A 24,149-nucleotide genomic window follows, 5' to 3' on the forward strand; every position below is an offset into this window, starting at 1 on the left:
GATATCCAGTGCTTCCAGGGAGTGTTATTCAGTATTTCTCCATCCACCCTCGTATACTCTGATAAGCTTCCCGACTGAACGGTTTTTTTGCGATGGATATCCTGCTCTGCACTTTGAAACGAACAATTGTGGCGTGAAATAGTCTTAGAGCGGAAACGATCTATTCAGAGATGGGAACCAGAAGTTGCTTGCGAAATAAATATCAACAAAGAAATTTATTTACTTTTTACTGTTATTACCGACCACACGATTACGTTCTAAAATTCGTGTAATCGACGTGAACCATTTCACTGAACCGTTAGATCTTATGAAATGCCATGATCCGTTTTCTACAATTTTTTATTTTTTGCCAGATCAGCTAGGACAGCAAGAATGACCGATTATTTGTGTTGAAATTTCGGAGACCTAAGGATAAGATATTTATATACCAGAATTTTAATCAATCATAATAAAAGAATCTGTGCAATATTCCTTAGATTTGGTCATAACCTTCTCAACTAAATTTCAATAGAATTATTCGAAAAAAGTAAGTCGTACTTGAACGAATACTGTGTAAAAAATTATGAAAATTGGAAGAATTGAACTCCTTAGATAGTGATTGCAAAAGCTACAAGTCGTGTCAGAATGAAATTGCAATCAGTTTCAAGAAGAATTTCGATTTCCCACATTATCATGACTATCGTCATAAACGATCTATGAACGTGTAAAATCATTCGAAGTCGATTCTTATGCAAATCCAAAGGATTCTCACAGTGGTTTCTTTCTCGAACCACAACAGGAAGTGAAAATTATTGCCGAGAAAATAAAACAGACGTCATCTTCATTCAGTCTCATATACCAGATATGAAGCGGCAGAGCTTGAAACAAAAATCGAAAAAACCAGTTTCTCTTCAACGTTGCGAGCCATACATCAACACAGGTTAGAAAAGTAATAATGACGAGATGATCGAGCTTTTTTCCTATTATTCCAAGCATTAGATAGGCTTTGGAAATCGACAGAGCTGTGCCGAGTTGGAAAAGGATACGAACTGGACAATATCTATACTACTTATTTTATAGAAGATATGAAAATATTGGTCCATTGTGATCTGACGAAAATATTATACATTCATAAACCAAAAATTCCACAAAGAAGTGAAAACATGGCGTTATTTTTATTTCGAAGAAATAATCCTTACTGGTGGAGCCATTCCCATACATAATTCCAATAATTCTTATCGTATTCCCTCCGAAGGCTCTTATGATGTTTAATATTATGTATGCTAGTCACTAAACCAGCCCTACAGAAGTGCACCTTCGAAATAGTTAACTTTCTAGTAATAGAAACACCTGCAGAATAATACTAGTGTTTTGTGGAACGCTCCATCAGCAGTGCGTAAGACTACAAAAGATATCATCTCTTGGGCACCTTCTCCATGGCTTCTTCGCGTCACTGGAGCGTATCTCCACCATCTTATTATACGACAGGCTTTGCTCATTGACTTTCGAATTCATGCTCGAGAAAAATTGACCGAACGCAAGAAAATTATAACAGTTAGATTTTTCTTCGTTCGAGTTTTAAGAATGTGGATGTATCGATGTATGTATTCCTTTTCCATCATCACAATTCAGGATTTAGGTGTTCAGACAACTCCAAAATGTATTCTACAATGTATATACATATAAAAGGCTCTATATTTATATAGACCTCAGTGCAGCCGCATTGAATAGAGTACCAACAATCGTATATTCGTTTCATTAGATACGATGGTCAGTCTTGATTAGGCTTGCGTTGAAGATTCAATCATGGGTGGTACAATTTACCTTTAATACCAGCCTATTGAGACAGCAATAAAACTGAACCATATTCTAATCATCTAACCACTTTGTAATCCAACATCGACTGGTTCCTGTGAGAAAGCTTGTTTGAAGACCGACCAGGCCGTATCCAATTCAGCACGTTCGATTTCAGATTTTCATTCTCGAGACGGAGCATCAGTACACGTTCAGGATTAAATTACCCACTGTCATTTAGATAGTTGACGTGGCGGTTCGAGGAGATTTTCAATCTTTCTGCATGATGAACGACCAATAGAAAAATTCAGGAATGAAAAATGCGGGGAAACATACCGGGAGATTCTAATATACTATAGGCGCATGGGAAAAATTGAGAGCATATAGAGCAACTGAAAACATCAATTAATTAATTGATGATTTCTGAGTATCATCTAAATTTCAAGAACCATCTCATTATATCGATTTAAAAGGAATCTCCCCTTTTAGTCCTCCGGTTGCCGGTTGTATCCTGAAATACCATATCACTCTACATCTAGTTTGATAAGCAGATAGGATCATGAGATGGTCTAGGAAGTGAACGTTGTTTTATCTGCTATATAAATCGGTGTATGCGGTAGGTTCATGCACATTTTGTATTTATTTTCCAAGAGAGCAAGTCTCTGGGCGTATTCTTTTATTTCTTGTCTTCTTCATTACAGTCTATCGTGGGAATCCAGTCTGCTCCATCCAAGTTGATTGAGTTGGAGTTCTCGATATAAAAATGATTTCATACCTCCATTCTCCATTTGAAAATAGATTCTTATATGTAAAAATTCTAATTGTAGTGGCGAACCTAGCTTACTTTAGGCCCTGACTCAAAGTGAAACTGTGTCGTTTTCGTTTATGTATAATATGTAGGTTTCACGTTTTCCCGTTCTTATGAAAAATTAAGCATGAAAACTTGGTATGATGATGTTTGAAAAAGTCTGAAAACTGTTGGTTAATTTAGAAATAAGCCAGACAGAACCAATTCCCTTATTATACCATCCCACTATAAAGCATAAATAAAAAAACAGGTTCTTGAAAAGCTTTCTTTCATTTCACCCTTGATCTATCAAGCGGGACACCCTTCTCCATAGTTAGGAAGAGGATACCTTAGTTAATTGGATGGGTATGAAATACAGGTGCAAAGTTGAAGCAGAGGCAATTTGGCATGGTCCTTAGGTTGGATGATTTTGTTTGAGAGATTATACATATACAGCTGTTTTATTTTTATCATTTTTTAATCCTGATCTACGCCTTCAGTTATGGAAGTTGTACTTTCCAGTACAAAAAAGTTCCATATCTTTTTCATGACATTTACGCTTTATCATCGGCTGCATATTGCATAAGGGTACCGGTAGCTGATAAACCTATGGAAAATATTTAGAAGACATGAACATTAAATGAAAAAATATGCTTAGTTGGTTACCTCATTCTTGGTCATGTCAGCTCATTTTACAAATACAGAGGCATGTATGTAAAAAAAATGTGTAGAGGTTGTTAGAAAAACAATACTGACAGGAACCATTTGAAAAAACCCGCACCCAGGTTCCAATAAAGATTTAACCAAACTTAGATACACAGTAACTCAACTCGATTTACAGATAGTTTTTGTATGGACTGTTACTGTGCGTTGTTGTTTGAAATTTTTTGTCTCGTATAATATTTTTTGTATTTCTCTCAACTTTGTGGAAAAAAAACACGAATTCAACTTAAATTAAATATTTTATTATTGTACAGAATTTCAATTTTTAGGTATGGAATACGAAATTCCTTTTAGAAGACTAGAATACAAAAATAATTCAACTCAAGAAATTATTCCAAGTACACATTTATGCATTAATCTTTTTATTAACAGCTACACACCTCCATTAACTTTGACTATATTGATCAACATAGTCAAAATTAATTGGGGTGCGAGAGCTATTTGAGACACATTTTTCACAAATAGAAAATTGGGGAAATGCAAAGTTTGGTATGCTAGAATAAAGCAAATAATACATAATTGGAAAAACATATTTTTAACTATATCACATCTAGAAAATATCTGAATAAAATCATGTTTCATGACGACTTTCCTTTACCAGCTAATGCAATACCAACAAGTGCACCAGCAGCTAACAATACACCACCAGCAACAGCCATCCCTACAAGTCCATCATTCTTCAGTTTCTTCTTTATTGTTTCTTCAAGAGATTTGACTTGTTGATTTCCTGAAAAAACATTTTTCATTCACATCGATAGGAGATCAATGAAGAACTGATTGAAAAATTTATAGTATCAGTTCATTTTCTCACCTGGTTCTACAGATAAAAATGCGGAGCAATATTTCAAAGCTTTTGAGAACTCTTTTAATCGAGCATTCCCTACTGCTAAATAGTACAAGTAATCTCTTTTGCCTTCAGGATGTGTGTTGTACAATTCCTCAAGTAGTATTATGCCTTTGCTAATATCAGCTGAGTACTTGCTCCTGACAAGACACCAAGCATATTCAAATTGAACCTTAGGAGTGACATTGTTTTTATACAGTTGTTCATGATAAATCTTCTCAAATTTCTGGAACAAAAGGGAAGTATGGAAATAGAACGGTGATAAACAATATCGGAATTCAAATATGTTGCCTAACCTTTAAGTCATCTGGTGAAACTTTTTCATCCAGAATATCAGCCATGATGGATAAAATTGGTACTTCGAATTTTACTTATCACAATGAAAACTCGAAACAATCAAAACAAATACTTATATTCCTAAAATTTTATGATTGTGACAACGTATCAAATGTAATCTGACGTTCAAACACAAGACTTCAAACTTATCAACACATTCCAAACTTCAAGTGTCGTAAATATAACTGTGCTGCCCCCTATAAATCAAATACAGTAACATCAGTAATTAAAGGTAGATTACTTTTCACAAGATACTGAGAATTACAGATCAATTGCTTAATGGGGTTGATTGAGTATATGGATTCCAATCTTTATTATGTTTCTGCTTCTCTGTTCACTGATTTTATCACCGAAAGAATGAATGAAATTTCTGATAATCGTATTACTGTAGATAACTTTATTTTGCTCATCTCAATCTCCAAATGGATAGATGGCGATCCTATAATTTAAAAGGGAAACTGTAAGGGTGCAGCGCCTTTTCAATGTCGCCATCTATTGCCTGCCTTGCATTTCAAAATTATACCTACAGTCTACACTGAAGTAATCTGTCTTCGCTGATATATTCAGTTGAAATCTTGAACGTTAGAGGGCCAGTATGGAAGACGTTATATTTTGAGATAATATGAATTTTTTTCAATAGATGATTTTTCTTGAAGACTAATTCACATGACATCACATTCGGCATCAAATTCTCGTCTGCATACTAAAAATTCTCTAGCTTTGTCGTTGCGAATATTCTTCGGTAGAGGAAGATTTTCACAGTCCGAATATTTGTCAAATTTATGGAGTTGTATTTATAATAATATAAACATTTCGATAGGACTGAAGAATATATTTTGCTCAGTCTACAAACTCAAAAATAGTCGGTTCTGTAATTATCTTTCAACGGACGATATATTCAGGAACCGATAAAACGTTATAAATAACGAACATAGCCCCAATGACGAAGGATCCTTGAGATTCTCGCTATCGAAATGGATCAAGAGAGTCTGTCACCTCAAGGGATGACGATACCGGCTTTGACGGAGTTCAAACCCGTTGGGGATGGCTCCAGCCGTTGATGAGAACGATATGTGTCCTGTCGTTTGCAGTGGCACATATTGGGTTTGCGGTGGAGATGAGGAATGATCTGATAACGAAATAACTTCAGACACAAGAAGGATGTCACGTCAGTTAGACGAAATCGAATTAAATGGCTTCGAAAAGTTTATCGACATCAGGAACTACATCTCATGTATGTTCTGGACGAACAGACCGCCAACTTTTTTAGATAAGTAGATTTTGAAAGCGTGAAATGAGTATTTTCCACGGAACATGAAGGCAATGAAGCAGAAAAAATTATCAGGAACTTCATAGACAAACACTCGTCCTTTCCTACAGTTTGTAGGTTGATGGGCATCCATTCATGCTCGAAACATTATCGAATATTGGTATATTGATTCGGATATTTTGAATCAGTCTTTGTATATAAATTTTGATGACCATGTGTATTTTCTGGTGTTCAATATATGTCATACAAATTATGTAGGTACCTATATTGTTCTGGGTTCAGGGGACGGAAGAAATTAAATTTGAATAGAGACTGGAAGTGGTTTATTGTAAATATGATAATTAAGATTAAATTTATATGTACAAAACGCTTCACTCATATATATCTTCGATATTTACAAAATATAAATAGTAAAATTACACGATGTATTCATTAGAAAACAAAGATTCAATACAAAATGCTCATTCTTGCTCCATTTTATGACTAGCTTAAAAAATGTGCTTTTTACAGCTGCACTAGATAATTTGATGAATAATACAGTCTCTCACATCTGCGTATAATAATATCTGGTATAATATGATGGATCACAACCACAAAAAACAAAATATTCTGGAATGCAATATTTCTAATGAATTTCATTGTATTCAAGTTTTCGAAAATAAATTATAATTTTTACATTCTTTTAGACAGTGAAATATTTACAGTTTTTTATAGAAATATTGCATAGTTACATATTATTTACAAAACGATTTGAATATTTTCAACTAAATTCGAAAATACAAAATCTTTTTTCTCGCACAATTGGTGTAAACGATGGCGCATACAATTATTGCATTATCATCGTTGAATATTTTAATCCATACACTTTTTCCAATTGGTTAAATGTCTTCTGCTCTCCTAATAACCCGATATATTGAAAACAATAAGACCACATTCATCAAAAAAGAGATTTTTACCCCCTTCATTCCAGAAATAATGAAGCAGATTCTCTCATATGAAGTTCTCCCTATTAAAATGCAACATAGGCTGAACGATTCAATTAAAACATGTTTTCTTAGAAATATTTGAATTTAATTCAGTAACGAAAAGTCAAACTCTAAAAAACGTAAACGATTAAAGTTTCTGGTGATGAGAAATGAATGTGAGCTATGTTTTCGAACAGTGTCACTAGAAGGTCATTGAGAAAAATATAAGTAATAACTTCTGGGAGTTCTATATACAGTCTCTTAAATTTCGTACAAAAATCACATTTGTCTGGAATGGATTCATTATTGCTGGTGCATATCTTCAGTCCTTATCAAGGGTTTCTCACCAGGAAATAGCAGTGTTCGGTGTAAGGGGCTGATCTGACTTTTATAGCATTCAGTTGACGTCGAAAAAACTTTTTGTTTGGTCAGAATTCAGCTTCTTTCATGCTCGAGGGGTCAGCTGTGGAAGCTTGCCCCTTTCCCCTGTGCTAGTGCTGGTAAACTACTTCTCTGTGACATAGGGGAAAACCGTTCCTTGCAGCATTCTTGTCGAGGGACCTCATCGAGTGTGCCCTGCAGCTATCTCCAGCCATATAGGTGAATCCACTAGCGGGAAGTGTACCCCCTGGCCCTCTCTGTTCTCTCATCACACCCGCACGCCTACCCTCCGCACTGTTATCGACACAAAAAACTCCAGAAGGTGGCGCGCTTAGTTCTAGCTACAATTCTGTCACCGGTATAGGCTTAACATTATGGTGCTGAGCTCTGATAATATAATCATCATCAGAAAAGGTCTTTTGGTACTCGTGCTCCTTCCTGCTGATGGCCCTCTTGTTCCACTTATAATCCTTGAGAGCTTCCCTAACCCTTTGCCGGTAACGAAAAAGAAACAACCCTAAGCCCCCCATCAATATCACTGAACCGGTCATTAGGGATATCAGGATGGCTGTTTGTCTTGGATCTACGAAAGAACAATCCAAGTCTACGCTGCTCAGTGTTTTCAGATAGCGTTCTCGAAGATGGGGTGGCGATGAACACTGGACATTACTGATGTTCTTCAAAGCCATCAAATTGCCCAACCACAATAAACTACAGTCGCATTTTATGTGATGATCGGTCACTTCTAACGTTCTCAGTTCACTCCAAGAGGCCATGCCTTCGGAGAAACTTTTGAAGGAGTTACCCCTCAATATTAGGTGTTTCAGGTTGGGCAAACCAACAAAAGCACCGTCTTCGATATGTTCTAATTTCTTGTTACTCGCTAGTACTATAGTCTCCAAATTCAAATTTTCAGCGAAGGCGTCTTTCTCTATAGTCACCAAATTACTGGCACTAGTTATATCTAATTTTTTCAAATTGATGAGGCCTTTGAAGGAATCTTTACCGATGGTGACGAATTCGTTCTGACCAATCATGAGATCTTCTAATCGTTGTAGATGCGATAATTGTTTGGTTGGTACTGTTTGCAGCCTATTTCCAGCCAAATTTAGAGTTCTCAGGCCGTTTAAACCTCTGAAGGCGTTAACACTGATGTTTGCCAAGCCTGCCATACCTAAATCTAGTAGGGAGAGGGTAGATAGGCCTTTGAAGGCATCGTCTGGAAGACTGGCCACAGCATTTAATCCTATGTGAAGCTCTGCAAGGCTTCCTAAGACACCGAAAGATTCTGTAGGTACTGTACTTAACATATTATCATCCAGGTAGAGTACTCTCAGTGAGATTAAACCTTCGAAAGCGTTCTTATCTATCCTAGATATTCTGTTCTTGCCTAGATTCAACTCTTCCAACATCTTCAACCCAGAAAACAGGCTGGCATTGAGTTCTTCAATGTAGTTTTCTCTTAAGTTGAGTACAGTCAAAGAAACTAATCCATTGAATGTTTTGTTGGTGATCGCAGACAATTTGTTCCTGTTCAGGTAGAGTTCCTTGAGTTTCTCCTGGTAGATGAAGCTGTTTGGTTGGATGCTGACGAAGTGGTTGAACGAAAGATCTACGTACACCAGGTCTTTGTAGAACTGGAAGGCCTCGTCGACGGATTTTATTTTGTTGTTCCTCAAATCCAACCTTTGCAATGCAGGGTTTAGGGCTATCGGTAAAACGTCTAATTTACTTCCTTCGCACTCTACTACGTATATTTCATCGTTGCATTTGCAACTAGCTGGGCAGCCTATTCCTGCCACTGCTGGTGAACAGGATAGGATGAGTATCGCGAGAAGAATGAGGGAATTGTGGATCCACATCTGAAACAAAGAGAAGGATACGTTAGACTTTATATTCGTTGACATAAAATGTGAAATTAATGCGTTGACTCTGGATGCTTATAGAAAGTTGTTATCAAGCTCAAGATTATTGTGCAGAAAGGAATGAAATCAATTTTTAATATTATGTTGGAATTTCTGGCAGAAGTTATTGAAAATTCAAGTTGAATTATCTGCCTTCTGGATGATCCTTCTGAAGTCAACAAGTGTAAACCACTTTCGTAACGGTTTATAGTTGGTACAGTGGGAAATGGCTGTATTTGCAATCTACCTGATTGCACAATGCATCATCTCGTGGCATTGAAGTTCCCGATTGTCCATGGAATTGAATCATCAGGTCTCCATCAGTCAGAGTTGCAAAATAAAGGATTGACAATCGATCGGCTTCGCTGAAAGTTGCAAAATGGTCCGAACAAAACTATCAGATGACGGCCTCGTAAATACGGATTCGTAGGATCGTAAAGCAAATTATTTCCTGGATTCCAATTAAAACGGACCGGACAGGAAAAATCCGGTTTTCTGTCGCCCTATTTACGCCCTTTCGAGCAAACAATTTGTGCGCCATTTTTAGTTGGAAGGTGATCGATATTCCACTATTGTATGCAACGCTCCTTCAAATGGTATCGTAGAACAAACCGAACTATGCGAACTATGTCGGTTAAGGAAGCGAGGTCAGGTCCGTAGATAAATATTCTGGAAATTTGGTTATTTCTGAATATTTATTTCCGAGCACTTAGTTTTACTTGGTTGAATATGGGGCGACTTTTAGTGATACTCATACATTTTTTTTCGGCATAATCAAAGATTTTCAAAACATGCCGTGAAATTATCTACATATATTCGAAAACTAGACATTCCCATGAGAACTTAACCTATCGCCCCAATTATCTACATCGAAAAACAGTTAAAAAACATATTTTAAAGCCGTGATATTCAAGCCCAATAAGTTATTACATTCCATCAGCTCACATTTAACCGTTCAAGATTCCGAAACGTTTAAATTCGATATTTTCACATTCTTCCCTATCATTTTCTGCCATATTAGAGTGGATTCATGAGAACTGCGGCTGGTTCACCATTGTTTATCTAATCTGGTGAACGTCTTCGTAGTTGAAATGGGCGACTCCGGATTGTGAGTTATGGTTGACGAGAATCCATTAGCGTGGAGTACTTAAGATAAGAGCAAGAACTATTTTCTTGGTGATTCGGATTATTTCGGAAACGAAGATGAACACAAAGGTGAAAAATCTGTTGGATAGTACAGGAAATACCAGTGAAGCCATGATTTGAGGGATTCAGAGCTGAAGTGAACCAAGTCCATTCAGCCCAGTTTTGAGATGAATGGCTTAGAAGTTGTTTATCACCAATTAATTCAAAAGTATCTTCTTTATTTATTATTATTCTTATGTTCAGATTCTAACCTTTTAAAATTTAAAGAAGTCACTTTTGAATTAATGGGTGATAAAAAACTTCTAAGCCATTCATCTTAAAACTAGACTGAATGGACTTGGTTCACTTCAGCTCTGAACCCCCCATTTCTGATTGACGAGAGTCTTTGAGATGATGATATGCCTTCTAAGCTTCAATATGAAAATCTCTCAGGCAATATTCGAATTTCATCCTTCGGGATACATAAAGATGCCTCGTCTTTTGAGGAGATCTAATGTGAGAGCCAATTTTGAAGTGATTTGCCAAATCCTGCTGCATCCTTCAACTTTGGAGCAACCGTAATCAGAAGTGGCAGCAGGTATGGTAAAATTTGACTAGAGCGTATCTTCGTGGATTGATGCGTCCAATTCTTGGACTACGAGTTCTTTTGGCTGTTCAGAGAGAGACAAGGAATTGTTGAAATGTTGAAAGCATTCCCTTCGTCGTGTTATCAGTTGGAGCATTGTCACCATGATCTTCCACAAGCATTTCAACTGGACAACTCTTCCAATTGAAGCAGAAAATTAATCTGCTTCTGCTGATCGAACAAGAGGAAGGAAACTGCCTTACACAGTACATCTATTGTTGCCAGATTTCCAAAAATTCCCATTGACCAGGAATGGTTTTGTGAGAAAAGAACTTGTGTCCAATGTATTCATTCTTTGGAGCCCACACGCCATATTTCCGTCAATACGGCGGTAGATAATAACTCATCAGGAATCCTCCTCTGCCCTTTTTCTACATCCATTCAACCAGAAGCTCTCAATCATTTTCTTCGCGAGGCGAGTAATGGAGAAAGACCGAGAGGCCCCACTGATTTATGTTTGTTTGGAAAATAATGCGAATAAATATTGGCTCTCGATTTTCTGGTCACGTCCATGGCCTTCCGCGTTTATTCCGGCGTCGGCGTCTGTTCCTTTCCAGGCCGACAATAAACAGAGGCCCCGAAGAAACTGAATTACCCCGCATTATGTACTGTTATATTGAAAAAAAGGGAGACGGAATCCGGGGAGATTGTTCGTTTCGCGAGAAAAAGGGGCGGAATTGGCTGAGGTAATGATCCCGAACTGAACAATATCACGCCCTGGAGCGCTAATTCAATTATTTGTACGATATTTTCCCGTTCTTTATTGCAGTTCATTAGATTTTCTCGATACATCAATTTTGGCATTGCCCAATAGAAAATTGGTGATAAACCAACGCAGGTTTATGTAGAAAACAATACACTACTACAAAACTGAAATGGAAATTCGAGAGAAAAATCACTTTTTGCACATCACTGTACAGGGTGGGCAAATTTCGATGTTTTAGCACTACAGCTTTTGAACCAGCGGAGATAGACAAAATCTAATACCCCATTCTCTTTCTCTTTTTCTGAGAAACTAACAAGAGTCATTTTTGTCCACCTTCTTTTGTTTTCGAGTTATAAGCGAAAATTGGAAAAATGGCGATTTCGAAATAAATTCATATCTCCGCTGATACTGATGATAGAGCTCTGAAATTGAAACATTATACAGGCACTGTTTTAAGTAGAATCCAGTGGCGTGCTTGCCTCTTTAGCAGGATGTTCAATTACGAAGCTATGACCCAAAGTTATGTTTTTTTAAATGGGATTACCAGATTTCTGTGCAATTTTTTGAAAGCTTAATTTTTACTGATTTCAAAAATATATAACATCATATGGTTTGTATATAAATAATAGAAAATGCTCAAAAACCTTTTTTCTCAATGTTTCTATGGTTTCAACTTTTGATGAGAATAGAAAAATGTAGCATCTTATGATAACCACAGTCTTCTTCTATTAGTCCTTTCATTTCTATGCTTCTTACTCAATTTCTCCAAGATTCAAATTTTGTGAAAATTGGTAAAAAGCATAGAAAGAATGATATTGCTGGAAGGAGACTGCTCTTGTTATAGGAAGCTCTATTTTTCTGTGCTCGTCAAAAGTTGAAACCATAGAAATACTGAGAAAAAAAGGTTTTTAACCATTTTCTATCGTTTATATTGATACAAACCATATGATGTTATATATTTTTGAAATCAGTAAAAGTTGAGCTGTCAAAAAATGGCTCTGAAATCTGGTGTTCCCATTTAAAAAAACATATCTTTGGGTCATAGCGTCGTAATTAAAAATCCTGCTGAAAAGGCAAGCACGCCACTAGATTCTACTTAAAAAAGTGCCTGTATAATGTTTCAATTTCGGAGCTCTATCCTCAGTATTAGCGGAGATATAAATTTATTTCGAAATCGCCATTTTTCCGATTTTCGCTTATAACTCAAAAACAAAAGAAGGTGGACAAAAATGACAACTACTCTTGTTAGTTTCTCAGAAAAAGAGACCAAGAATGGGGTATCAGATTTTGTCTATCTCCTCTGGTTTAAAAGCTGTAGTGCTAAAACATCGAAATTTGCCCACCCTGTACGAACCGTGTGAAAAGGCGTATGCTTGAGTATTCCAAAATATGGTCCTCATGCCACCCAATGGCAAACGCAACTCTAGAACTGTTTCGGGATCATTGTCCCTCATCAATACAGTGTAGCGCTGAATATTAAAAGGAGTATGGGGTCCTCAAAGAAATCGGGGCGAGTTTTTGACAAATTCGCATTATGACCCGCCACCTCTGCAGACTCCTACACCAATTCATGGCTCCGTTTGATTATTCAACACTACACTGTACTGACGAGGGACAATGATCCCGAAACTGGTCAACAGTTGCGTCTGGATGTCTGTGTGTGTGTTGGCCACTTTGAGCCGAGTTAAAGTCGGAAGGTTTGTTACAAGTGCTATGTAGCTGGATGCGCCATCTATCACATTCTGCCGGAAGCTCCTGCCTAATTCTCTATCTCTTAGCTCGTTTTCACGCTGAAAGGAGTTCGTTTCAATGAACCAAACAAATTCCACCGCAGAATTCCGCACGAATACGAATTGCGTATTAGACGCAATGGCCAAACTCGGCCAACTCAGCCTTTCTCCGGACTTTATATCCACCAGCTATCGATATATCTCTGTTTTCCGTTCTCTACGCCGCTGTAACAAACAACATAATGCTACCTCCGAGACTGAAGCTTCTTTTGTCCGCCCGTCCGTTCATGTTTGGCCTTTGAGCAATATAAACACGGCCAGCGCCTTTGTCAACCGTCGCCGGGGCTTAACGCCTTGTAAACAAAACTGAAAAAACCCAACTGATTCGATAAAACTGCCATTACCGAAATTTATGCGATGTGTGTCGGACTGTTGAATTGGATTTTTCATTCATTCTTCGCAAAATATACTGCAATAAAGGCTTTTGGTTTACTATCTCCTCGATTATGGACAAAATTAATGAAATAAACTACGAAATTCTATAACGATTCTTTAGATTTTCGGCCTTTATCCACTAAATTGCAATAAACTCATCTTGTAAACCCCTGGAGCTGGAATAATGAAACAAGGGTGGAAGCAGTTCATGCCCAGGTAAAAATATTTACCCGGAAGTCAGATCTGATGCTCCAGATTTGTGAAATTGTGTAAACAAATACAGAATGAATTGTACAACGCTTGAAATCGAAAGTATAACACAACCTAAAGTGTGGGGATTTGGACCAATCGTTAAGAAATCGAAATGCTTGTCGTAGATTGGTATTTAGCGATTGAGGGGCCTCAAAATGAGCGTAGTTTAAATGGCAACAAACTGGGTCGAGACTCAATTGATAAACAATGAAGAAATCACAACCGCATCGTTTATTTGAGAGCGAATAAGGAACACTGCGCTGAAACCAGCGTTAATAGACGTATGGCATTGTTCCAGCATCTAATCTAGAGAACTAATCCCCAATAAAAATCATCGACGTACATGTGAATCTAATTGAACAGCCCGTATGGACAATTAGTGTCGTTAAATATCCAGGAGAGGGTACTTAATTGTGCAGCTAACAACTTACAACTGTTCGGACCTCTCTCTGCATTCTTCATGACCGTGGCTAAATCCGAATTAAAATTCACTACACGTTTTTCACTGTAAATTCCTCATACTTGTACGTGAGTGCTGCCACTTCACGTAACTTCTTTACGGTTAAGATACACCGTCTACGAAATGAAGTTTTATGAAATACGATTATGGTGTTTTTTTCCGTCTGACAGCTGATTAAATTCTCACGCTGAGCATGACCGTGACTGGATTTGGCGAGGATGTGGTTGTGGATGCATTTGTGGGCTTCGTGATGATCTTCGTAGGTATCCTACAGAGCTGGAGATTTCGAAGCATTGAGTCGTCGCTACAATATTCCGAAAAGGCAACTTTAAAAATTTGTAAAAGTGAGTTATGATGTTTCATTAGACGCACCTATTCAAAAACTTGATGTACGAGGATGTATTGATATCTAGTTAGCCTAGACCACGCATAAAAAAATATTGCGTTACCATAGCAACGAACAATAACTCATTAGATGTGTCAGTGTGAAGTTTTAGGTCAAAAAAGTAAACCAGAGTTTCGCAGTAAATTAAAAGAAAGAAGATGTCCACCGAAATTGTGAAAATCGAAAAATTGAAGTATCGAGCCATCATCAAGTACATGTATTTAAAAGGGTTAAGAGGTAAGCAGGTTTACGAAGATATGCTTAATACCCTTGGTGATCAATGTCCTTCGTATGCGACCGTGAAAAATTGGACTGCAAGCTTCAAAAGAGGTAAATTTTCCACTGAAGATGATGACCGATCATACAGGCCAGTTTCTGTGTCAGTCCCCGAAAATATCGATGCAGTTCATGACATGATTTTATCAGACCGTCGAATTGGGCTAAAACGGATATCTGAAGCACTGAATATTTCATACGAACGCGTTCATCATATAGTTCACGTCAATTTGGACATGAAAAAAATTGCTGCAAAATGGATCCCCAAATGTTTGAATGTTGACCAAAAGCGTGCAAGGGTAGAAGCATCGCGTTCGATCTGTGCTCGATTTGAAAACGATGCAGACTTCTTAAACCGAATTTTTACTATGGATGAGACTTGGGTACATTTCTACGATCCAGAAACAAAGCAACACTCGATGGAATGTCGATACTCTGGTTCTCCAAGACCTAAGAAGTTTCGTGTCCAAAAGTCTGCTGGAAAGTTCTTGTTTCAGTTTTTTGGGATTGCTATGGAGTAATTATGATTGACTTTTTGAATAAGGGTAGAACGATATCCGGAGATTAGTAATCGACATTACTGACCACTCTATGGGATAAAATTAAAGAGAAAAGACGCGGAAAGCTATCCAAAGGTGTTTTGTTTTTGCAGGACATCGCCCCTGCACACAAATCCCATGTTGCCATGCAAAAAATTCGTGATTTTGGGTTTGAATTGCTAGAACACCTCCCTTATTCACCAGATTTGGCTCCATCCGACTATCATCTCTTTCCTCAACTGAAAAAAGTTTAACAGGTCGTAAATTTTCTTCCAACGAGGAGGCAATAAAAGCTGTGGAGGTCTGGTTTGCAGAGCAAGAAGAAAAATTTTTTTTGAAAGGTCTAGACACGTTGCAGGTTCGCTGTAATAAATGTATCCAATTAAGAAGAGAATATTTTGAGTGATAAAATATTTTGACATTGAAATTTTATTTGGTTTTATAGTAGGCTAAGAATTTTTCAATATATCCTCGTATGTGATGAGTGTATTTCGCCATATTGGATTCTTTCCGTTTACCAACCTCCAATGATCTGAATATCGGATAAAGTTTAAACCATGAGTGAAAAGCTTCGTATACCTTCCCAAAGAAAGCAATAACGAAAATATTATCGATATCTGTCAGCATTCAGGTCAGCGACTGAAAACCCTCGCTACTTGACAAAATCAACACGAAATGTCAGGTTATACTGGCGACGTCCCAGGGGTGTAACTTTTATATTGTTCCATGAAAAAGGAAAAGTCAATATGCAGCTCAAAAGAGGCGGCCTTTTTCGCTCGATGGTATTACGTGAGTGTAGTAACTGATACCGTCATTTATTTGTATTTCCGCGTAGGAAAATAAACGTGGCGAGCGCAAAGTCCCTATTCCGCGTAACTACGGGAAAATAAAATATCATCAGTGTTAGCTAACATTCCTGTTTTGGTTTGATTCCGGTTTCAAGTGTTATGTGCTGGTTATTGGGTTTGGGCCGTAATAGCATCGAAATCCAATATCGACAACCCACGTTGCAGAAGGGATGGATGATACCTGAAACGTTAAACTTGGAATCTTCCAATCATAGTTCAATTTTCAATGTATTGCTTTCCGATAGGAAGCTACATAAGCAGCTGACAGAAAAGAAATCACTTGGTCTTCAAGAGCTGAGATTCTGTTTGATATGTTTGTTATTGTTGTAAATGAACCTCGACATTTCAGATTAATTTATTCAAAGCATTTCACCCAATAATCATTAATGTTTCATTCAGTTCATAATGCTGGAATTATTTTTGCTGATATGAGAAAACTGACAGACTCCCTATCTCTATCCTGATACTAGCCTTTCGCTTCAGCTGATCTTCTTCATAAAGCCGTCGAATACTCGATTTCAAAAGGAGGCAAAAAAACAGGAGGAGGACTACCGACAAGTCTGGGGAGAATGGGGTGAAATCCAATATTCTCCGAACGTTCTATTTGTATTTTTTCCTATATGGCTGCGAGCCCACTTTTTTGTGTGTGATGGCTATGACCGACACCGGAAATCTCTCTCTCATTGCCATGTCCGAGTAGTGGAAAAGAAACCCAATCGAACCCGTTGCTGAAACGGTTTTTGCAGCATCTGTTTAATTAGAAGATGAATCGAAAAAGGTCCAGGACGGATCAGCATCCCAAAATCTATCAACGATGAACTGTTATCGATCTTTCTTTGAGCACTAAGATGATTTTTGAAGGTCTCTTTAGCTTCCTACATCAGATTGTTCGATCTACGTGATTTTCTACATCATTTTCTACTGAAAAGTGTTCATCTTTCAGACTGCGACTCAGTTCTTTCTTTGGAAATGATTTAGAAAGATAACTAGAGTTTCGGAACAGCGTTTTCAATCAGTTCAGGATATTTTTCATAAAAAGATGCGCAAATTCCTCAGAAACTCGTTAAATCGGTGAAATTTCAATTGATCTACCAATTTTCAATGTTTATCCTTGTTTGTTCCTGATCCAAGCCTGTCTTCTCGCATTTCCGTTTGTCGGACAGCGGTGGGACGTGGTATCTCACGGAATTATTAAAAATGCCTCTTTGTATGCCGCCATGGTCAGTATTGACGCTTCCGAGTACAATAAAGGGGCATTAAATTCTTATTTATTGAATTATGAATTGAAACGATTTCCCTGATCCGTATCTTTTGTGGCGGATGAATAATAGAAGTGTCCTCATGGGATGTTAGGGCTAAAGTCCCAAATCGATACTTCATTAATTCGTCTTTTGTTTTTCCCGCTCGTTTTATATCGCGTTCGTTTGGATTTGACGGCTAGTGGGTGAGTTGAGGGGAATTATTGTTGGATATCCCTCGATTTTGGCTTCGTCACATTCTCCTCATTTGTGATTGACTGTATTTCCCACCTAAATGACTTTTGGTTTATAATTTCCATTGATTAACTTCTGGAATCCATTCGTGGGTAATATTATCCTTCGATTATTCCCAAAAATTGAAGCTATACAACACGAGGCTTCATTGAAGAAATGTATTCCCATCTTTTTGGGAATTTTTCGAAGGTCAACTTTGGACACGCGTTCGTCCCAGAAAAATCATCGTAGATCTGAATGTGATACATTATATAGAAGAGCAACTCTTCGTGAAATAAATCTCGAAATTTTATTTACCTCGGTGCAACCGTTCGGTCTTGACGAGTTTTTAACTGATCCCATAACCCACCATTTTACGAATTTTTCGATGGTCAACTTTCGAGTGGCGTATCTTCCAGGAAAATCTTCGTAGGTCCGAATATCATACATATTCTGAAAGAGCAACTTTTCTAGTAATAAATCTCGAAATTTCATCGAGCTTGGTGCAACCGTTCGGTCTTGACGAATTTTTAACTGACCCCATACCCCACCTTTTTACGTATTTTTCGATGGTCAACTTTCGAGTGGCGTATCTTCCAGGAAAATCATCATAGGTCCGAATATTATACATATTCTGAAAGAGCAACTTTTCTAGTAATAAATCTCGAAATTTCATCGAGCTCGATGCAACCGTTTGGTCTAGACGATTTTTTAACTCTTCCCATCTGCACTCGTGAGTTTCTGCTAGTCCCATGTTCATAAGGAGCCTGCGTTATCCATCTAGTGATTCTTTGGAAGACGCTATGGGAATGGACCTGGGACGCACTTTACTGGACGAACAAATCGAACATTTCGTGGATCAAAACCAGAGACTGGCCGGTGTTTGCGAAGTCGTGTTCCAAGCCAGGCCGACATTCATTACCGCTTTTGAAATCCCGACGTTTTACCAAGAATAGCCGAAATTATTACTGCCATTGTTCCGGCGGTTTTAAACCGCGTTTAACGGCCAGAATAATTAAATACGGCATTACCAGTCCGATTATTGGGATAATTGAAGGTGGACCCGAAACGGAGAAAGACAAAAACGGAGGTCGGGACCTAGGGGAGAACGCATAGGTAGAGGCGGCTGGATCGTTCGACAGCTTGGCTTGGCGACGCCGGGGCCCGTGTAATCCAGCAGGACCACAGGGGGGTACCCAGGACGGAATTGACGAACTTGAAAGTTGCTAATCGAAGCGGATGTTACACTAAAATCAGACGATTAGTCAATTTTTTCCATCTTTTTGGAATTTTTTTTCGATAGTCACCTTTCGAGTGGATTATGTCTCAATAACAATAACCGTAGATGGAAATGTGATACATATTCTGAAAGAGCAACTCTTCGAGTAATAAATCTCAAGATTTCATGCATTTCGGCGCAACCGTTCGGTCTTGACGAAATCTCAAGTGAAATTTGCAATTTTCGAAAAATGCCATTTCCAAGATGAAAATCTAAACGGGAAGAGATAAGATTTCGGAATTGGTCGCAATAGATTCAGCGTGTTCGAAAACCTATATTTTCATACCAAACTTTGAAATATCGGACATCGTTTACGAGAAAATATTTTTTTTTGTTTTTCCATTTTTCATTTTCGAGTTCACTTCGAAGGGCTCTCTAGGGTGCAATTCTCTATCGAATCATCAACTGTTTTGTTTTCTCGCATCTACAAAACAACTATTAAGCACTCCATATCCTAAAAGGGTAATAGGATACCCTGATTTTCAGACAGAGGAGCAAATATGTCATTTTAGGGGGGTCTAACCCCTTGCTCATTTTTGACCCAAAAAATCGAGATTTTCGAAATCGAGTTTTTGTTATAGGTTGGAAGCCTAGGCAACGCTGATTATATAACCGGAATTCCCAATTGGATCAGACGAATATAACCGGCGATATCGCAGATTGAAAATCGCAATTTTTGAAAAATGCCATTTTCAAGATGAAAATCTGAACGAAGGGAGATAGGCTTTCGAAATTGGTCGCAATGGATTCAGCGTGTTCGAAAACCTATATTTTCATACCAAACTTTCGAATATCGGACACTGTTTGGGAGAAAATAATTTTTTTTGTTTTTCCATTTTTCATTTTCGAGTTCAATTTGAAGGGCTCTCTAGAGAGCAATTCTCTATCGAACCATCAACTGTTTGATTTTCTAGAATCTTCAGAACAAGTTCTGTGCACTCCTTATCCTAGGACAGTAATACAACATCCTGATTTTTAGACAGAGTAGCAAATTGGTGATTTTAGGGGGGTCTTACCCCTTGCTCATTTTTGACCAAAAAAATCGAGATTTTCGAAATCGAGTTTTTGTGCTAGGGTGGAAGCCTAGGCAACGCTGATCATATAACTGGAAATCCCAATTGGATCAGACGAATATAACAGGAGATATCGCAGATTGAAAATTGGAATTTTTGAAAAATCCCATTTCCAAGATGAAAATCTAAACGAAGGGAGGTAGGCTTTCGAATTTGATCGCAATAGATTCAGCGGGTTCGAAAACCTATATTTTCATACCAAACTTTCGAATATCGGACACTGTTTAGGAGAAAATAATTTTTTTTGTTTTTCCATTTTTCATTTTCGAGTTCACTTTGAAGTGCTCTCTAGAATCCAATTCTCTATCGAACTATCAACTGTTTGGTTTTCTGGAATCTACGAAAGCACTACTATGCACTCTATATCTAAGGACAATAATAGGACACCCTGATTTTTAGACAGCGGAGCAAATAGGTCATTTTAGGGGGGTCTAACCCCTTGCTCATTTTTGACCCAAAAAATCGAGATTTTCGAAATCGAGTTTTTGTGCTAGGATGAAAGCCTTGCCAATGCTGATTATGGAACCGAAAATCCCAATTGGATCGGAGGAGTAAAATAGGAGATATCGCAGATATAAAATTTGCCATTTTTGAAAAATGCCATTTCGACGATGAAAATCTAAACGAAGGGAGATAGGACTTCAAGATTGCTCGCAAAACATTAAGCGTGTTCGAAAACCTATATTTTCATACCAAACTTTCGAATATCGGACACTGTTTACGAGAAAAAATTTTTGTTTTTGTTTTTCCACTTTCCATTGTCGAGTTCACTTTGAAGGGCTCTCTGGAGCGCAATTTTCTATCGAATCATCAACTGTTTGGTTTTCTGGAATCTACGAAAACACTTCTATGCACTCCATATCCAAGGACAGTAATAGAACACCCCGATTTTTGGACTTTTGGTCTGACCAATTGATTCCTAAATTGGATGTTTGCGATGCCGGTCCTGTGGTTTCGCAATTCCAGTGTGAAATCATAATAATTCCTATTTCCGCCGTTTTCAGCGGGGGACGCAAGTCGGCAATCTCTGTAATGGGACCTGCCGGACTCTGGGAGCTTAAAGTTTGTAACCTTGTGGTGGAATCGTAGGCCAACTTCGGTCTAGGTTACCACTTCTGTCTCTTTATTACTTTCCCACCGATTTTTTCGTGTCAGTTGCCCAACAATTACTATTATTTGTCTCGGCGTAATCGATTTGCGCTATAGAATTCAAACCGCGGCATTCACGGCTATAATACAATTATTTAAAGGATGATTCATGGCTTGATGGTTCATAGGATGTTTCTAGTGAAACATAAAGAGGATCATTTCTATCTATCCAAGGATGAGAGATTTGTGGGGAGTTGTTCAGACACTACCAAACTGTAAACAGCGTTTTAATACTATAGAATCGCGAAATTGCGATGATGGTAGAATCTGGAAATCAGAAAAATGATGGTAGATCTGAATGTTATGCTTTTTCTGAAAGATCAACTCTTCTAGTGATAAATCTGAAAATTTCATGGAGCTCGATGTAACCGTTCGGTCTTGACGATAATGATTCCATCTTTTTGGAAATTTGTCGACAGTCACCCTTCGAGTGGATTATCTCTCAATAACAATAATCTTAAATGGAAATATGATACATACTCTGAAAGAGCAACTTTTCTAGTAATAAATCTCGAAGTTTCATCGACCTCAGTGCAGGCGTTTGGTCTTGAAGATAAACTTAACTCTTCCCATCTGCACTCGTCAGTTTCTGCTAGTCCTATTCATGGCTATACCACATAACCATGAAATCAGCTAAACTGGGATGTAAAGATATACTGGGTGTGCCATTTGAAGGAAGTGGTGGGCTGTTTCCGGTATAATCGGAAGTTGCAGAGGTCTGAAAATATTCAGGATGAAAGTTCATCGTCGAAAATTCGACGTTTGGTGCTCCATTATCGACAATTCGAACAAAATCGACGTATCGGCAATCCCTAGCATTAAGCGTCGGAATAACCGCAAAAGAAGCCTCGAAAAGACCCGAAAATCACCCAGAGAGCCGTTTCCGTTTCCTCATTAGCGGCAGTTCGAGCGCGCGAAACGAAACAAAACGATCCACCGGCAGCGGCGGCGGCCGCATCATTCTAGTTCCACTCTATAATATCGGGGAGGAAGCCCATCATTTCGCCATTATCGTCGAGGGGTGTCCCCGGGATAACAAATTGTCCCAATTCGTCATTTTGTCGCCTCTCCGTCCGCATTCAAATGGGCGGAAGGACCGAAACAAAAATGTAAATTTGGGCTGGCGGCGGCGGCCGCACATGCACCGCATCCGCGTCCTTTTTTTGAGGGTAACTGCTCCCCGACCGGGGAAATCTAGGACGACGCCTCGCGGGACCGTCGGAATGTATGAATACATTACTCCTTGACGGCCCAAAAGGGGGCACGTCTCACTCGAGATTTTTTTTTACGACGCCGCACACACCCACGCGTGGAATGATCGACCTTTTCGGACCGCGTTTCGTCACTGTCACTCTGGGTATTTTGAGGGCGTAAACGCGGTCGTTTTGTCGAGTTTGGCCCGTTTTTCCGATCCGATCGCTTCATTTTCGAGTGAATTTTAAACGAGAGGTGGATGAACTACGTGATACATAGAAGGAAGCTGCTTTAGCGTTCGAAAAATCATTCAACCCTTATGCCGGATCCAGACGTGAACACAGCTCCCCAGTCTACGTCTGGAACAGGCATTAGATGTCCTTGATCAACGCTTTAAGCCGCGGAAATGCTGGTCAACATCGTGTAAAGAAATTGCTTGTTTTGACGAAAATAATCTTCTCCTGAAAGATATCTACATGTTTCGTGAAGGAATAAGCACCCCTAATGAATGTGTCAAGAATAAGAACTTATCCCACATTTTCCTTCATAAATTTGAAAAGTCAAGAGACATTTCGTTGAAATTTTTCGAAATTGTTATAATCTTTCATTATTTCAATCGAAAATTTAGGCCCTTCTCTCTTTTTTAGTTTCAGTGCTGTATTTGAAGGTGGAAACTCTCTTAAACCACCCTTACTTCTCGATGAAGATGCACATTTGTAGCTAACAGAAGTATCTGTCAAAAAAAGGTAGGTACTCTTAGGGTCTTATGCTCTAAACGTTTCTAAGAAAGGCAGGTTGGGGTAGAAATTTATGAATTCGATATCCCAGATTCCAAAATCTCCATATAGCAGATGGAAAGTTTCTGTTTCATACCGATCAAGGTTCAGATGAAAAAAAAGAAGATACTAAATATGTTGCTGGAATAAAAGTATAGAATACCACACAAAGTCTACCAAAATTTCAAAAATCCATCAGTGGTGCTCTTTCAAGCCAAACAGAATTCATTGTAAATGATGGTTAAACATCAGATCTGGAGTATTCCATGCAGCTATCAGCTACATCTTGTAAGTTGTTAGGTGGCTTAAAGAGGTGGTCACCCTTTGATTGAAGTTTTTAAGGTGAGTTACAGGGCACTGCGACAATAACATCTGTTGTGCTCAATGCTCTGTAAGGAATTCTCTTAGTTGGTTTAGCGAAATTTGAATTATCATTCTGGAATTCTCCAGAACAGGGTGACTTTTTCGTCGTTATGAGCAAACCATATCAGGACACCCAATAACGTTTGAACAAATACACAATCTCCGTTGTCAAATGATACCCCGACAAACGTCATACGCTTCCCAAATCGCTAAGCCATAAATTCCTCTCCCCCACTTTCTGTCCTGGACAATTCCCGAATATAAAAGCGCAACCAACGAATTTTTTATCCCATATTCCGCGCTTACGGAAAATTCCTGTCGCATTTCAGGTTGATAGCGGGATACAGGGACGTGCACGGGTCGTTGAAATATTTTTTTAGTGTATCATGTACACTGACGGGAAAGTCTGGGCTCGTAAAAAAATCTCAAGTGAGAAAGGGCCGTTGGGGGCTACATCA

At 38.3% G+C, this 24,149-nt stretch overlaps 2 protein-coding genes across 2 annotated transcripts in view; both read right to left on the bottom strand.

Annotated features, from left to right (window-relative positions):
* Positions 1-3,503: 3,503 nt before the first annotated feature.
* On the bottom strand, positions 3,504-4,620 carry LOC123311211 (mitochondrial fission 1 protein). Its single transcript, XM_044895041.1, has 3 exons — positions 4,424-4,620; positions 4,095-4,353; positions 3,504-4,010 (listed from the first exon to the last, which is right to left on the bottom strand). Exons 1-3 carry the CDS (start codon positions 4,466-4,468, stop codon positions 3,862-3,864), a joined length of 453 nt encoding a protein of 150 aa, XP_044750976.1. The 5' UTR covers positions 4,469-4,620; the 3' UTR covers positions 3,504-3,861.
* A 1,421-nt stretch (positions 4,621-6,041) lies between these two features.
* LOC123311193 (leucine-rich repeat-containing G-protein coupled receptor 4-like) overlaps positions 6,042-24,149 on the bottom strand; it is a 74,829-nt gene continuing 56,721 nt past the window's right edge. The window contains exon 4 of the mRNA XM_044895015.1: positions 6,042-8,941. Within this exon, the coding sequence (XP_044750950.1) occupies positions 7,421-8,941 (1,521 nt within the window). The 3' untranslated portion in view covers positions 6,042-7,420. The remainder of the gene's footprint in view (positions 8,942-24,149) is intronic.

The sequence above is a fragment of the Coccinella septempunctata genome, chromosome 4 (genome assembly GCF_907165205.1).
Source record: "Coccinella septempunctata chromosome 4, icCocSept1.1, whole genome shotgun sequence".
NCBI lineage: Eukaryota > Metazoa > Arthropoda > Insecta > Coleoptera > Coccinellidae > Coccinella > Coccinella septempunctata.

What these genes read in the sequence shown, in the direction of transcription:
- LOC123311211 (XM_044895041.1), bottom strand. Translation starts at nt 4,468, where the DNA reads ATGGCTGATATTCTGGATGAAAAAGTTTCACCAGATGACTTAAAG. An exon ending in TTTCACCAGATGACTTAAAG is followed by an intron (nt 4,354 to 4,423) that starts GTTAGGCAACAT and finishes CTTTTGTTCCAG; the next exon opens with AAATTTGAGAAGATTTATCA. An exon ending in ATTTTTATCTGTAGAACCAG is followed by an intron (nt 4,011 to 4,094) that starts GTGAGAAAATGA and finishes ATGTTTTTTCAG; the next exon opens with GAAATCAACAAGTCAAATCT.